Source organism: Heterodontus francisci, chromosome 7, assembly GCF_036365525.1.
Source record: "Heterodontus francisci isolate sHetFra1 chromosome 7, sHetFra1.hap1, whole genome shotgun sequence".
NCBI classification, from domain to species: domain Eukaryota; kingdom Metazoa; phylum Chordata; class Chondrichthyes; order Heterodontiformes; family Heterodontidae; genus Heterodontus; species Heterodontus francisci.
Genome location: NC_090377.1, coordinates 131,208,180 through 131,223,000, shown reverse-complemented (window position 1 = coordinate 131,223,000; position 14,821 = coordinate 131,208,180). Strand labels below are relative to the sequence as shown.

At 48.7% G+C, this 14,821-nt stretch overlaps 1 protein-coding gene across 6 annotated transcripts in view; it reads right to left on the bottom strand.

Annotated features, from left to right (window-relative positions):
• The window catches only part of rbm44 (RNA binding motif protein 44), a 187,293-nt gene that overhangs the window by 124,757 nt on the left and 47,715 nt on the right, over positions 1 to 14,821 (bottom strand). For all 6 annotated transcript variants that reach the window (XR_010975289.1, XM_068034664.1, XM_068034668.1 and 3 more), the window contains exon 2: positions 8,425 to 8,504. Coding sequence is in view for 5 of the 6 variants with exons in the window: in XM_068034664.1 (XP_067890765.1) it covers positions 8,425 to 8,504 (80 nt within the window). In the remaining variant the exon portion in view is untranslated. The remainder of the gene's footprint in view (positions 1 to 8,424; positions 8,505 to 14,821) is intronic.

Genomic DNA, 14,821 nt, shown 5'->3' with positions numbered 1-14,821 from the left:
AGAAGACGGGGGGGGGGGGAGAAGACGAAGGGGGGGGGAGAAGACGAAGGGGGGGGGAGAAGACGAAGGGGGGGGGAGAAGACGAAGGGGGGGGGAGAAGACGAAGGGGGGGGGAGAAGACGAAGGGGGGGGGAGAAGACGAGGGGGGGGAGAAGACGAGGGGGGGGAGAAGACGAGGGGGGGGAGAAGACGAGGGGGGGGGAGAAGACGAGGGGGGGGAGAAGACGGGGGGGGGAGAAGACGGGGGGGGGAGAAGACGAGGGGGGGAGGACGAGGGGGGGGAGAAGACGGGGGGGAGAAGACGGGGGGGGGGAGAAGACGGGGGGGGGAGAAGACGGGGGGGGGGGAGAAGACGGGGGGGGGGAGAAGACGGGGGGGGGGGAGAAGACGGGGGGGGGGGAGAAGACGAAGGGGGGGGGGAGAAGACGAGGGGGGGGGAGAAGACGAAGGGGGGGGGGAGAAGACGAGGGGGGGGGAGAAGACGAGGGGGGGGGAGAAGACGAAGGGGGGGGGGAGAAGACGAGGGGGGGGGAGAAGACGAGGGGGGGGGGAGAAGACGAGGGGGGGGGAGAAGACGAGGGGGGGGGAGAAGACGAGGGGGGGGGGAGAAGACGAGGGGGGGGAGAAGACGAAGGGGGGGGAGAAGACGAAGGGGGGGGAGAAGACGAAGGGGGGGGAGAAGACGAGGGGGGGGAGAAGACGAGGGGGGGGGAGAAGACGAGGGGGGGGGAGAAGACGAGGGGGGGGGAGAAGACGAGGGGGGGGGAGAAGACGAGGGGGGGGGAGAAGACGAGGGGGGGGGAGGACGGGGGGGGGAGGACGAGGGGGGGGAAGACGAGGGGGGGGGAGGACGAGGGGGGGGAGGACGAGGGGGGGGAGGACGAGGGGGGGGAGGTCGAGGGGGGGGAGGTCGAGGGGGGGGGAGGTCGAGGGGGGGAGGTCGAGGGGGGGGAGGTCGAGGGGGGGGAGGTCGAGGGGGGGGAGGTCGAGGGGGGGGAGGTCGAGGGGGGGGAGGTCGAGGGGGGGGAGGTCGAGGGGGGGGAGGTCGAGGGGGGGGAGGACGAGGGGGGGGAGGACGAGGGGGGGGGAGGACGAGGGGGGGGGAGGACGAGGGGGGGGGAGGACGAGGGGGGGGGAGGACGAGGGGGGGGGAGGACGAGGGGGGGGGAGGACGAGGGGGGGGAGGACGAGGGGGGGGGAGGACGAGGGGGGGGGAGGACGAGGGGGGGGAGGACGAGGGGGGGAGGACGAGGGGGGGAGGACGAGGGGGGGAGGACGAGGGGGGGAGGACGAGGGGGGGAGGACGAGGGGGGGGAGGACGAGGGGGGGGAGGACGAGGGGGGGGAGGACGAGGGGGGGGAGGACGAGGGGGGGGAGGACGAGGGGGGGGAGGACGAGGGGGGGGAGGACGAGGGGGGGAGGACGAGGGGGGGGAGAAGACGAGGGGGGGGGAGAAGACGAGGGGGGGGGAGAAGACGAGGGGGGGGGAGAAGACGAGGGGGGGGGAGAAGACGAGGGGGGGGGAGAAGACGGGGGGGGGGAGAAGACGGGGGGGAGAAGACGGGGGGGAGAAGACGGGGGGGAGAAGACGGGGGGGAGAAGACGGGGGGGAGAAGACGGGGGGGGGGGGAGAAGACGAAGGGGGGGGGAGAAGACGAAGGGGGGGGGAGAAGACGAAGGGGGGGGGAGAAGACGAAGGGGGGGGGAGAAGACGAGGGGGGGGGAGAAGACGAGGGGGGGGGAGAAGACGAGGGGGGGGAGAAGACGAGGGGGGGGGGAGAAGACGAGGGGGGGGGGAGAAGACGAGGGGGGGGGGAGAAGACGAGGGGGGGGGAGAAGACGAGGGGGGGGGAGAAGACGAGGGGGGGGGAGAAGACGAGGGGGGGAGAAGACGAGGTGGGGAGAAGACGAGGTGGGGGGGGGAAGACGAGGGGGGGAGAAGACGAGGGCGGGGAGAAGACGAGGGCGGGGAGAAGACGAGGGCGGGGAGAAGACGAGGGCGGGGAGAAGACGAGGGCGGGGAGAAGACGAGGTGGGGGGGGAAGACGAGAGGGTGGAGAAGACGAGGGCGGGGAGAAGACGAGGGCGGGGAGAAGACGAGGGCGGGGAGAAGACGAGGGCGGGGAGAAGACGAGGGCGGGGAGGGTGGAGAAGACGAGGGCGGGGAGGGTGGAGAAGACGAGGGCGGGGAGGGTGGAGAAGACGAGGGCGGGGAGGGTGGAGAAGACGAGGGCGGGGAGGGTGGAGAAGACGAGGGCGGGGAGGGTGGAGAAGACGAGGGCGGGGAGGGTGGAGAAGACGAGGGCGGGGAGGGGGTGGGGGAGAAGACGAGGGCGGGGGAGGAGAAGACGAGTGCTCAGGGTCGTGGCCCCCTCATCTGTTTGAAAACAGTGTTTGTTTTTTTTTTAAACTTTATGTTAATTGAACACAGGTACACCAACAACTGGCACCTGTACTCAATCACTGGTCCAAAGCCTGGCTACCCGACCAAACCCGAATACATGTGTCAGGTTCGGGTCGGGTCGGGCATTTAAAAAAATTAAAGGGCTCGGGCTCGCTGTTGTCTGGTCGGATTTCAATTTTATACCCGAGCCAGGCTTTAATTAGGAAGACAAATGGAATGTTGTTGTTTATTGCAAGGGGAATTGAATATAAGAGTAGAGAGGTGCTGCTACAGTTGTACAGGGCATTGGAGAGACCACATCTGGAGTACTGTGTAGTTTGGTCCCCTTATTAAAGGACGGATATAATTGCATTAGAAATAGTTCAGAGAAGGTTCACGTGACTGATTCCTGGGTTGAAGGGGTTATCTTATGAGGCAAGGTTGGACAGGTTCACGCCTGTATCCATTGGAGTTTAGAAGAATGAGAGATGATCTTATTGAAATATATAAGATCCGAAGTTGACTTGACAGGGTAGATGCTGAAAGGATGTTTCGCCTTATGGGCGAGATTAGAATTAAGGGACACAGTGTAACAATTAGGGGTCTCCCATTTAAGATGGAGATAAGGAGAAATTTTTTCTCTGAGGGTCATTAGCTGTGGAATTCTCTTCCCCAAAAAGCAGTGGAGGGAGGGTCATTGAATATTTCTTTTTAAGCCTGAGCTAGATAAAAACTTAAGCTCTATGGATGGAGCATGTCAAGAGAGAGCCAAATTAAGTATTAAATGGATGGATTAGGTGCAACAAGAATATTACTGTAAAGTTGAACAAGAGGATATTTGTAAAAATTGGTACAAAGAAATCAATTTAGAATAGCTCTCAAAAACATGTTTTCCTCAAAAGCATGGTAAATGGTCCGATTGATATACCAGCATCAGACATTTTGTGAAATCAAAGACACTGGGGAAGTTCAAGATGCCATTGGGTTGGGAGAGCTGAACTACGTAGGGACGCGCTCGAATTTTTTCTTCCTGTTCTTTGAGGAGATGGAGGGAAAAAACTGCAAAGGAAGGGCATTGTCCAGTCAAATTTTTATTCCTTTTACTTGTTTTCCCCCACTCAAGGTAAGAGAGTCTCTAACTTTTCTTTTTTGTATACAGCATTACAATCAAGCAGTCCAGAGTCAGATAAACTTTAAAGCTCTTTTCTACATGCCCAATAAAGTGCCTCAGCTCTGATGTCCATTGCCATAAAGTACCAGTGTGACATTTCTATTTCCCATACCATCAGAGCAAAACTGATGGCAATGCCAAATGACATGCAAGTCAATTGGGAAATTGGCAAATTATCTAATTCATTTCACTTACATCTCTTCGAGACTGAAAAGATATTTCACCTCGCTTGTCTTTGTTAGATTTGAATATAGTATCCCAGAGATAAATGGGCAATGCCCGAAAGCCTTTGCACCAAAGCTCTGGAAGCACCAATGAATGAAATATTCTTTCCATAAGATCTAATGTAAATGCAGGGGAGGCAGTGGCATGGTAGTAATGTGACTTGTTATGACAGAAGCAGAACGTGTGCACTGTTAATTCAGTCCCACTTCTCCACAGGTCAGAAGAAGTAGGTTTTCCCACTTACCAAAACAGCCAATTAGATACTCTACTTGTCCCCAGAATAAAGCACACCAACCAAGTTTCTTTAATAAACAACAACATTTTCAGTTTATTATAAACTCAGTCTTAACCAATAATGAAGTAAATGTATATGCAAATTAAAATATTAAAGCTCTGTATTTTTTAGATCCTAGCTCTCATACACACGCACATACATCCAAAAACAGTTAACTAGGAAAAAAGGGGATTTTTGTTTACAGCTGTTACAAAGGAATAGAAGGAACAAAAAACTTAGACAGCAAAGATCTAGAACAAAGTCCTTTGTTTTGGTGAGGTGTCTCAAAGTCAAATAGTTGGCTGCCACTAGGGATCTTTCCAGGCGAGGTTAATGAACAGTCTGTTTGGGTAGGCGTTCAAAGAAATTCAACTGCAGAAGGCTTCACACAGGTGTGCAGCAACAGAGGTTTCAGTGCTTACACATGCAATGCAAAGTTCATTTGAGGATGCAAGGTTTCTGCAAATATTCAGGGTTTCTTCAAAATGCAGGAGTCAACAGTGCAACTTCATACAGGCTTTTGCTTTTTAAGAGTAGGGACTCTTCAAAAGAGATAATAGTTTTCTTATAAACTCCTGGCAGGTCCATAAACAAATTCCAATTGCCTCTTTTAGTCCAAAACCAACATCTTTTAACATTTCAAAGTGAAACCAACCTTTTCCCCAAGCAAGTCCCATGGTAATCATAAATTCTGCCTTGTCACAAAAGCTCAAGAAAACCCCCCTGCTATGTTTACTTGAAATCACATGCTTTCCAGCAAAAACTTGATTCCAGTTCACCTTTTGTTGAACTTCCTTTAAAAAAAAATACCCAAAGATCAGCCTCTTATGTTTTAAAATATAGATTCCAAGCTTTAACAAATATGTGGAAATTCTCGTAACACACTGGACTGGTAATGCAGAGGCCCAGGCTAATGTTATGGGGACATAGGTTCTAAACCCACCTTGGCAGATGCTGAAATTTGAATTTAATGAATAAACCTTGACTTAAAAAAGCTACTCAAATGGTGACCATGAACATGTTGTTGATTGTTGTAAAAACCCATCTGCTTCATGAATGGCCTTTTATGGAAGGAAATCTGCTGTCCTTACCTGGTCTGGCCTACATGTGACTCCAGACCCAAACAATGTTGCAGACTCTTAAACACCCTCTGAAATGGCCTAGAAAGACACTCAGTTGTATCAAACTACTATGAGGTCTAAGAAAGGGAATGAAACCAGACGGACCACCCAGCATCGACCTCAGTACCGGAAACACAGCACCCAGCCCTGTCGACCTTGCAAAGTCCTCCTTACTAACATCTGGGGGCTTCTGCCCAAATTGGGAGAGCAGTCCGACAGATGTGTCAAGCAATAGCCTGGCATAGCCATACTCATGGAATCATACCTTACGGACAATGTCCCAGAGACCACCATCACCATTCTTGTGTATATCCTGTCCCACCAGCAGGAGAGACCCACCAGAGGAGGTGGCAAGTGGTATACAGTCAGGAGGGTGTTGCCCTGGGAGTCCTCAACATTGACTCCGGACCCCATGAAGTCTCATGGCATCAGGTCAAACATGGGCAACGAAAACCCTTGCAGATTACCAACTACTTGCCCGCCCCCCCCACCCCCGGCTGATGAATCAGTGTTTCTCCATGTTGAACACCAACTGGAAGAAGCACTGAAGGTAGCAAGGGCACAGAATATGGATGGGAGACCTCAATGTCCATCACCAAGAGTGGCTCGGTAGCACCACTACTGACCGAGCTGGCCAAGTCCGAAAGGACATGGCTACTAGAATCAGCTTGCAGCAGGTGGTAAGGGAACCAACAAGAGGGAGAAACATACTTGACCTCGTCCTCACCAATCTACCTGTTGTAGATGCATCTGTTCATGACAGTATTGGTACATCACACAGTCCTTGTTAAGACGAAGTCCCATCTTCACACCAAGCATGCCCATCTTCATGTTGTGTAGCACTACCACTGTGCTGAACGGAACAGATTTTAAACAGATCTAACAACTCAAAATTGGGCATCCATGAGGCACTGTGGGCCATCAGCAGCAGATGAATTGGACTCAACCACAATCTGTAACCTCATGGCAGGGCTTTACCCTACTCTACCATTACCATCAAGCCGGGGGGCCAACCCTGGTTCAACCAAGAGTGCAGGAGGGCATGCCAGGAGCAGCAACAGGCGTACCTAAAAATGAGATATCAGCCTGGTGAAGCTACAACATAGGACTACTTGCATGCCAAACAGCAGAAGTAGCATGCGATAGACGGGGCTAAGCGATCCCACAACCAATAAATCAGATCTAAGCTCTGCAGTCCTGCGATATACAGTCATGAATGGTGGTGGACAATTAAATAATTAACAGGAGGTGGCTCCACAAACAGCCCCATCCTCAACAATGGGGAGCCCAGGACATCAGTGCAAAAGACAAGGCTGAAGCATTTGCATTGATCTTCAGCCAGAAATGCTGAGCGGTTGATCCATTTCAGCCTCCTCCTGAGGTCCTCAGCATCACAGGTGCCAGTCTTCAGCCAATCCGATTCACTCCATGTGATATCAAGAAACAGCTGAAGGCACCAGATACTGCAAATGGCTATGGGCTCTGACAACATTCTGGTAATAGTTATCGAAACTTGTGCTCCAGAACTGGCCACATCCCTAACCAAGCTACAATACTGGCGCCTACCTGACAATGTGGAAAACTTCCCAGGTATGTCCTGTGCACAAAAAGCAGGACAAAGCCAACCCGGCCAATTTCTGCCCAATCAGTCTGCACTCGATCATCAGCCAAGTGCTATCAAACGGCACCTGTTCAGCGATAACCTGCTCACTGACGCTCAGTTTGGGTTCTGCCATGGCTACTCAGCTCCTAACCTCAATACAGCTTTGGTTCAAACATGGACAAAAGAGCTGAACTCCAGAGGTGAGGTGAGAGTGACTGCCCTCGACATCAAAACAGCATTTGACTGAGGATGGCCTCAAGGAGCCCTAGCAAACCTGGAGTCAATTGGAATCAGGGGGAAAACTCTCTGCTGGTTGGAGTCATACCTAGCACAAAGGAAGATGGTTGTGGTTGTTAGAGGTCAATCATCTTGGTCCCAACATCACTGCAAGAATTCCTCAGGGCAGTGTCATAGGCTCAACCATCTCCAGCTGCTCCATCAATGACCTTCCTTCAATCATAAGGTCAGAAGTGGGAATTTTGCTGATGACTGCACAATGTCCAGCATCATTCGAGCCTCCTCTGATACTGAAGCAGGCCCTATCCATATGCAGCAAGACCTGGACATCATCCAGACTTGGGCTGATAAGTGACAAGTAACATTCACGCCACACAAGTGCAGGCAATGACCATCTCAAAAAAGAAAGAGAATCCAACCACCTCCCCCGATGTTCAACAGCATTACCAGCCCCCGCAATCAACATCCTGAGGGTTATCATTGACCAGAAATTGAACTGGACAAGCCACATAAATATTGTGGCTAGAACAGCAGGTCAGAGGCTAGGAATTCTGTGGCGAGTAACTCACTTTCTGTCTCCCCAATGCCTGTCCATCATCTACAAGGTATAAATCAGGAGTGTGATGGAATACTCTCCACTTGCCTGGATGAGTGCAGCACCAGCAAAACACAAGCAGCTCAACTCTACCCAGGATAAAGCAGCCTGCTTGATTGGCATTCCATCCACCACCTTCAACATTCACTCCTTACACAACCGACGCACAGTAGCAGCAGTGTTTACCATCTACACGATGCACTGCAGCAACTCACCAAGGGTCCTTCAACAGCACCTTCCAAACCCATACCCTCTACCATCTAGAAGGACAAGGGCAGCAAATGATTGCGAACACCACCACCTGCAAGTGCCCCTCCAAGCCACACATCATTCTGACTTTGAACTATATTGCCATTCCTTCACTGTCGCTGGGTCAAAATCCTGCAACTCCCTTCCTAATCACACTGTTGGTGTACCTACACCCCAGGGTTTGCAGCGGTTCAAGAAGGCAGCTGACCACCACCTTCTCAAGGGCAATTAGGGATGGGCAATAAATGCTGGCGTAGCCAACGACACCACATCCCATGAACGAGCAAGAAAAACCCGCATCTCTCTTGGATTCAAGGCATCTCAGCATGAGCTTGGGCGGCAGTGACATTTCCAGTCTTAATAAATTGCCTGCAAGTTAGGTGAAGTGGGAAATATGAGAGATGGTCTACTAAACTGATCAAGTGTTAATATTAATATTTCTTTTGTTTACAATGTTTCAATTTGCTCAATATGGGTGCTTCCTTTGCACTTCAGAGCATGCTATCAACGGAAGTGCATTTAAAATCTGGCTTCACTTATAGCTTTCTAATTATATTTAGCGATACCTTTTGCACTTTTTCTTCAGCTCTTCAAGTTCACCAAGAACTTTCCTCAATTTTGTTTTGGATTGGCTAGTACCCAATTCCTGCATTAAACAAAAAGGGCACAAAAAGGTACAGTGAGAATTCTTCAAATATTGGGCTACTGCAATAAGTGTCAGGCATTATTTAATGTAGGTAAATGCAAGTGGCAGGGTTAAGGAAGGGGAATAAGCAACGGGAATAAAAACTGTATGATGTATACGACAGATACAACACAAGGAAGGAGTCTGGGGTACTGGTGGATAACTCATTAAACAATTGCACTGTGTGTGACAGCAGTGAGAATGGCAAATATCCTGTGATGTACCATCAGAGAATTACCTCCTGAGGTAATGATCAGCTTGGATGGTTCCATTGCTCTGCTGTGACCTGGAGCAATACAATGTTGATCCGAACTGGACTGGTAGCATCCTGTCTTTAGAGGGGGATAGAGGCAGGTGACAAACTGATAGCTGAGATTAGGTGCCTGAGTTATGAGTCTAAGGAAGGTGGGAGTGATTACATTGGAGTACAGAAGGCTCAAGTGATCTAATTGAAGGCTGCAGATAAATTAAGCCCTTTTTTGACATAACCAGACAAACTGTATCTAGTGACCTTAAGATCCAGATAACTGTGAGTAGTCAATTACATTTGGGCTGTATGTACAGACAGGACAGTAACATAAGATTAGTCAGCACATAACAAGATCTAAGTTAAGAGATTTCAGTCCCTCAAGAGTACTGGAGATGTGGAATAGATGCTTAGATCAAGCAGTTAATACTGCACCGGCTAATGCCTTAAAAATCCAAAGAAATGTCCAGTTAGAACAGGGGTGACTATTAAGAGAATATTTACAGATTATGATTGGTCCTGCACGGCTGTAAACATGGAAATATGCTATGGCAGTCATTGAGTCAAGAATGAGAAACTTTAAAAAAGACCAAAAAGACAGTATTCTGATGAAAGGTCAATTGACCTGAAATGTTGGCCTGAGTTTTACCGATTGGGTGGTTGATTAAATGTCGGGGGGATATTAGGGTCGGCGGCACACATGGTGGGGTGGCAGGATTTCCTCAGCGATTTTATGAGGAAGAGCCAATGAAAGGCCGACAGGCGGGGCAGCCGGTCACTTAAGGGTGGCGGGTGGGTCATAGTGTCAGCTGCTCGCTGTGAGGCATTATTTTTAAAGGCGCATGTGTAGCATTCAGGCAGGCTGCCTACACAGGCTAAAAAGGAGGGTGTTTACATCAATGGAGGCAGCAGAGGAATGGCTTCATCAAGATAGAGGGTCATTCCACGGTTCAGTGGCGCCTCTCTGGAGGTGCCACTGCAGGTAGTCAGAGATAGAAGAGATGTCCTGTTTCCAGCAGATGGGAGGAGGAAGCCAGCAAGCCTAACGACAGAGGCATGGCTGGAGGTGAGAGAGATGGTGAGCAGCCAAGGAGTGGCTGCATGTACCTGGATCCAATGCCAGAAGAGGTTTAATGGTCTGGTGTGGTCTGGAAAAGTGAGTGGAGTTTAGAATTTCAAACTGGAAACCCAGCATGTGTTTTTTTTCTTCTGTGCTGTATAACTATGACTCTATGAAATAAAAGACACCCATAAAATTGACTGAAAGTGGCTGAACCATGCAAACATTTGTCTTCACAATGCAGAGGGCTGGGGTGTAGACATAGTAGTTGAAGAGGAGGAGTGTGAAATATTAGGTATGATATGCATGAGAGAGGAAGTACTAGAGGGTCTGACATCCTTGAAAGTGGATAAATTATCAGGGCCAGATGGATTGTATCCCAGGTTGTTAAAGGAAGCCAAGGAGGGAATAGCAGATGCGCTGAGGATCATCTTCAAATCCTCACTAGATACAGGAGAGGCACCGGACGATTGGAGGCCTGTGAATATTGTACCATTGTTTAAAAAGGGTGCAAGGGATAGGCCAAATAATTATAGGGCAGTCAGTCTGACTTCGGTGGTGGGTAAATTGTTCAAATCTATTCTGTGGGACAGGATAAACTGCCACTTAGAAAGGCACGGATTAATCAGGGATAGTTAGCATGGATTTGTTGAGGGAAAGTCATGCCTTACTATCTTGATTTAGTTTTTGAGGAAGTAACAAGAAGGATTGATGAGAGTAGTGCAGTGGATGTGGTCTACATGGATTTTAGTAAAGTGCTTGACAAGGTCCCACATGGCAGACTGGTCAGTATAATGAAAGCCCATGAAATACAGGAGATTGTGGCAGGTTAGGTCCAAATTTGGCTCCGGGCCAGGAAACAAAGGGTAGTACTTGACGGATGTTTTTGTGAATGGAAAGCTGTTTCCAGTGGTGTTCCACAGGGCTCAGTGTTGGGTCCTTTGAGATTGTGGTATATATTAATGATTTGGACTTAAATGTGGGAGGCATGATTGGAAAATTTGCTGACACAAAAATGGGCCATATAGTTGGTAGTGAAGAGGATCAGCCGTAGACTCCAGAAAGATATCAATGGTTTGGTTGAGTGGGCAGAAAAGTGGCAAATGGAATTCAATCCAGAGAAGCATGAGGTAATGCATTTGGGAAGGGCAAATAAAGCAAGGGAACACACCAGAAACGGGAGGATATTGAGAGGGGTAGAAGAAGTGAGAGACCTTGGAGTGCATATCCACAGGTCCCTGAAAGTGGCAGGACAGGTAGATAAAGTGGTGAAGGCGGCATATGGAATGGTTTCTTTTATTGGCCGAGGTATAGAATTCAAAAGCAGGGATATAATGCTGGAACTGTATAAAACACTGGTTATGCCACAGTTGGAGCTCTGGTCACCACATTACAGGAAGGACATAATTGCTCTGGGAAGAGTACAGAGGAGTTTTACAAGAATGTTGCCAGGGCTTGAAAGTTGCAGTTATGAGGAAAGATTGGATAGGATAGGGCTGTTTTCCTTAGAACAGAGGAGGCTGAGGGGTGACTTAATTGAGGTGTACAAAATTATGAGGGGCCTAGACAGACAGGAAGGACCTGCTTCGCCTAGCGGAGAGGTCAATTACCAGGGGGCACAGATTTAAGGTAATTGATAGAAGGATTAGAGGGTACATGAGGAAAAACGTTTTCACCCAGAGGGTGGTGAGTGTCTGGAAGTCACTGCCAGGAACAGTGGTGGAGGCAGAAACCCTCAATTCTTTTAAAAAGTACCTGGACCTGCACCTGAAGTGCTGTATTCTGCAAGGCTATGGACCAAGTGCTGGAAGGTGGGATTAGATTGGACGACTAGTTTTTTCGGCTGGCACAGACACAATGGGCTGAATGGCTTCCTCCTGTGCCATAACTTTTCTATGGTTCAGTTCAATTATTCGAACATCGAAAGGGAAAAATTAGCCTTGGTATTTGGAATTGTGTGTTTTCACACCTACCTATTAGGGAAGAGATGTGTGGTAGAGACCGACCACAAACCGCTCCAGCTGATTTGGGGGAACCCATTGACTAGTGCACCGCTGAGGCAGCAATGTCTGCTAGCAAAGATACAATTACGACTGAGGGGTTCGGTATAAACCTGGTAACATGATGGTTACATCCGATACGCTCATCAGACTATTCAATCCAGCGAAGATCGCAGATATGACCATAGATCTATAGGTCGAGCTGCCTGACATTAAAATTGAAGATGTTCTACACATTGAACTTTCGCACAACAGAAGTGTCCACATCTACAGGTGGAGTCAGTGAAAGATTCAACACTGCAGGAACTCTGGAAAACTATCAAAGGAGGGCAAAATCCATTCAGGATTACAGAGTTTGGGCTTATTGGGATGAGCTACGCATACCCCAAGGAATCATCTTCAAGGGAAAATAGGTCATCATACTGGAAACACTGAGATGTGACATACTACAGCAACTTCATCAGTCACCCATGGGCAGAGATCGTACAAGGAGGCTAGCAAGAGAAACAGTCTCTTGGCCAACTATGAATGATGACACTGAAGTTACAGTTAAGAGTGAGGCATGTCAGGAAAATATGCCAAATCAGCACAAGGAACCACTTCTACCACATGAAGTTCCTACCCATTCTTGGGCCAAGATTATTTCTGACCTCTTCCACGTCCATGAGGATAATTTTAGCTGTCACTGATTATTTTTCCAAGTATCCTATCATCCGTCAATTGCACAATACGTCAAGCATAACTGTAGTACACACGCTAAGTGCTATTTTCAGTGTATTTGGGGCATCCAGGGAGGTTATCTCATAACAGGCCTCAGTTTGCTGGTAAGCCATTCCGGGACATACGAGAGAAGTGGGGAATAGATCATTTTACTTCATCTCCGCACTAGCCCAGATCTAACGGCATTTCCGAAAGAATGGTTTATACGGTGCAATCTTTAGTTCTGAAATGCAGACAGACCAAAGACCTATACATTGCAATGCTACACCTTGGGTAACACCTCTAAGTGCAACCATCCCATCATCAGCAGAACTCATGTTTGCCAAACCAGTGCAACGAATCTACCTAGTCTTCATCGATCTACCCTTCCAGAAGCAAGACAAGAATTTTTGAAAAAAACAGGGGAGGATGAAAAATGTACATGACAAGAATGCCGGCAAAGAGTTGTCAAGTTTAAAGGTAGGACAATAGGTTTGAATTCAGTACCCCATGGAAGGGAATGGCAACCAGCTGAAGTGACAAGGATCTGTCCGGAGCCGAGGTTGTACGAGGTCATCACACCCAATGGTGCCACGGTGATACAGAACAGAGGGCAAATCAGGGAAGTACCTAATCCTCAACCACCATGTAACTCCATTGCATCCAGGACAATATTCAAGGCAAGATCCAAAGCAACGTCCAAGCGTGACACTCCCACAGACCACTGACAGAAGATTCAACAACCTCAAGCTAACATTACAGTCAATAAGTTGAGGTGTATAAGGAGACCGCCATTGCACTTCAAGGACTTAAGTTTATGAGTTTCTTAACTCGTAACACTAATGTGCAACTATTTCCATGCATTCTAAATATGATTATTTTTAAGGGGGAGCTGTTTATTTTAGGAAAAAAAAGAGGGATGTTGTGGAACACCTGTAAGTGGGTGTGGTTATGTTTTCTGTTGTCATGCAGGCCCCCACCTGCCAAGAATGAGGTACATTGATTTTGTCATATGAACATTGATTTTTAAACTGTTGCTGGAGAGAGAAAATTACTTGAACAGATCAGCCATGGCTGGAAAAAACAAACATTTGCATACTAACAGACGATGCCTGCGTAGACAAAAGGACCATTCCCTGATGCATTCAACCCACAATGGATGTTGATCATCGGACAGTGAGGGGGTGGGGAAGCGCATTCCAGGGTCTGCTGGGGTGACGCAATCCACAGGGGCCAGGACCGGTTGGACCAGCTGGTCTAGTCACCAACTGGCTGTTCCAGGGTTTTTTGACCTAGCCACAGAGAGTTTGAACAGAGAGTGCCTGTTTTGCTCCTGGACTGAGAAGATCTCTCCTGTCTGCTCCTATCTCTTTCTCACAAGCCTCCGAATTCAATGAAGACACATGAACCCCAAGAGAGAAAAGTCTCCAACCGTGAAAAGGTTTAAGAAGAATACTGGGCCCCAATGAAAAGCAAGGCCTACCTACAATCAAGGATTCTACAGTGAGCTTGAAGAACTGTAACAAGAACTCTTCAGATACTGCCTCAAACTTTTCTATTTTATTTCTCTTCCGCTCTTTTCTGTCTCTATCTGCATGTGTGTATCACGTATGCATGCTAGCATGGGCCTGTCGTGCATCCGTAGGCATTAATTGAATTAGAGTTTAAAGTTCAAGTTTAATAAATTTCAACCTTCTTTTCTTTAAACCTAAGAAAACCTGTCTGTACTGGTTTCTTTGCCTTATAATTGAAAAGCGGTGAACAAGGATTCACCAAGAAAGAGCTAAAAACACGGTATGTTTAAAATAAAACTGTGTTACGGTAAGACCAGGTGAAGGCTGAGAGGGACCCCTAGACACCTTACTAACCTGGTTGTAACACTGCATACATTACCAGAAGGGAAATGATGCAATGTATCATGTGACTCAGACTCTGTCTCAGTCTACTGTGAGAGCAATCAGATCAGGCACGTGTACAATTTTTCCTACTTTGTAATGCTGCTACCAATTCTTAAACTCCTTAACAATGAACCTACATATCTGTGTATTAACCAATTCCTTATGTGTGGTTGGTTTATTTGTCAGTAAGCACATGGAGAAGAAAACATAACAGCTTCCTCAACCCACTGGAGTTCCACCGGCTGCTGCACAGCCACTCCATGTGGCCGCATTCCTATCTCTGTGCCACTCTCCTCCTCACTGGAAGAATCAAAGTCTGAAAGCATTGACCCCATCGCGAAATGAAGCCTCCACTGCAATGAGCCTCTCAAGAA